We start from the raw sequence: 1,776 nt of genomic DNA, 5'->3' as shown, positions 1-1,776 counted from the left end.
AGCATGGATCGTCAACAGGACTAGAAATAGTAATGTGAACTGGGCCGCACCAACCTGGGGATCTATTCCTCCAAAAATCAGTTGTTTCGTCTGGAAAGTTTTCCAGGATGCCATTGCCACAGATGAAAGAATAAAAAGCAAGCACATTCAGGCGCCATCCAAATGTGTTTGTTGCTCGATCCATAAAGAGGAAACCATGAACCACCTATTCATAGAAGGAGAGTTAGCTCGATCTATTTGGTCAGAGTTTGCCAACCTTTGGAACTTCAATCTGATCCAATTTCAGTCTATCAAGACTAGAATTATAAGTTGGTGGAAAGAAGGAACTAAAACAAAAACTCAAGCAACCCATCTATTCAGCCTCACAGCGCCCATCATAGCTTGGAAAATTTGGAAAGAGCGGTGTAGCAGACGAATAAAAGGAAAATCTAATTCCACCAATAGAATCATCAGCACCATTTCAGAGGGTATTAGAAACCTGGATTGTAGCCATTCTCCTCTCAAGGAACCAAACTTGTTAGAGGTTCTTTCTCTGTCCCAGCTTGGTATTTCTCCTTGCCGTCCAAGGATTCAATAGGATTGCTGGATTCTATGGAAGAGACCCCCTAAAGGAACTCTTAAGTTCAACATAGATGGAGCTTCGAAGGGGAACCCTGGAGAAGCAAGTGGAGGAGGAGTTATTCGAAATGAAAAATTAACGGTTATCTGAGCTTTCTCTCTTTACTACGAGAAAGGAACTAACATGGTTGCGGAGACTCGTGCGCTCTTGGACGGGCTCCGCTGTTGCAAGGCCTTTAATATGAGCAAGATGATAGTGGAATCAGATAGCAAAGTTCTGATCGATCTCATCGACGGGAAAGGGCAAATCCCTTGGGCAATCCAATATCTCTGGAAGGAGATTCAACCACTTCTTTGCATTTTGTCTCCCACTTGCAATCACCAATTCAGAGAGGGAAACTCAGTTGCAGATGCCCTTGCAAACTTCGGCTGCTCAGCAAGATCCAATTTGTTCTATCCTTCCTGGGCCTCCATGCCTCGCCTGGCAAGAGGGGCAGCAAAATGTAATGCACTTGGCCTTCCCAACATCAAAAGCAAGATCAACTAAGGGCACTCTCCCTTATAAGCATTGATTGTTGTCTTTTTCCTATGGCTTTAGCTTGCTATTTTGTCGAGTTAGAGGCTTCCCCTCCTCCTTACTCTCTTTCTAGGGCTACGGCTTCCTGTATTGATGGCTAGGAGGTATCCTCTCCTCTTGTATGGTCCCAACTTTTTATATATAAATTTGCCGATCCGTCCCGGGGTCGTTATCTTTCCAGGTTAAAAAAAGAAAGCACAATGAAGACCTAGAAACTCCCCTTTGCTCTTCTATTTCTTTGCACACCAATCGGTCTATGAGAAACCTTTCTTTCCCAATTTGTTTGGCTATTTTACACTCCAATTAGCAAGTGTAATTGAGTTAAATTTCCTTTTCCAAACGTTTCTAATCTCAAGATATTTCCCTATGAACATGAAAGGTTACTAAATATGTAAGGCCATAAAACTTTAGTAACTCTAAACATGGCAATCCATGTTCTAGAGAAATCAAATTCAAAGGGAACTTTTAAGTTTAGAATCTCCAAACTTTTAGTAACTTCCAACAACAGCATGATCCAAAGGGTTCATTTGTTAGGTTATAGCATAAATAGGTTGTGCCCCAAAAATGATTTTCATAGGAGGCACAACATATTTACATTGTGGCCAGACAAATGAACTGTTTGGATCATGCTATGCACTGGC

The 1,776-nt window shown here is 41.9% G+C and overlaps 1 protein-coding gene across 1 annotated transcript; it reads left to right on the top strand.

Annotated features, from left to right (window-relative positions):
- The first annotated feature begins 742 nt into the window (after nt 1-742).
- Nucleotides 743-1,236, top strand: LOC143861271 (uncharacterized). Its single transcript, XM_077372213.1, has 2 exons — nt 743-1,061; nt 1,157-1,236. The coding sequence occupies exons 1-2, from the start codon at nt 743-745 to the stop codon at nt 1,234-1,236; spliced, it is 399 nt and encodes a 132-aa protein (XP_077228328.1).
- The last annotated feature ends 540 nt before the right edge of the window (nt 1,237-1,776 follow it).

This window comes from Tasmannia lanceolata, unplaced genomic scaffold (genome assembly GCF_043159265.1).
Source record: "Tasmannia lanceolata isolate RefF3 unplaced genomic scaffold, GAP_Taslan_0.1 ptg000037l, whole genome shotgun sequence".
Classification (NCBI taxonomy): domain Eukaryota; kingdom Viridiplantae; phylum Streptophyta; class Magnoliopsida; order Canellales; family Winteraceae; genus Tasmannia; species Tasmannia lanceolata.
This window is presented reverse-complemented; position numbering and strand designations above follow the sequence as displayed.

Coding starts and splice junctions, on each gene's coding strand:
- LOC143861271 (XM_077372213.1), top strand. CDS start 743: ATGGTTGCGGAGACTCGTGCGCTCTTGGACGGGCTCCGCTGTTGCAAG. Junction 1,062..1,156: donor GGCAAGAGGGGCAGCAAAAT/GTAATGCACTTG, acceptor CTATGGCTTTAG/CTTGCTATTTTGTCGAGTTA.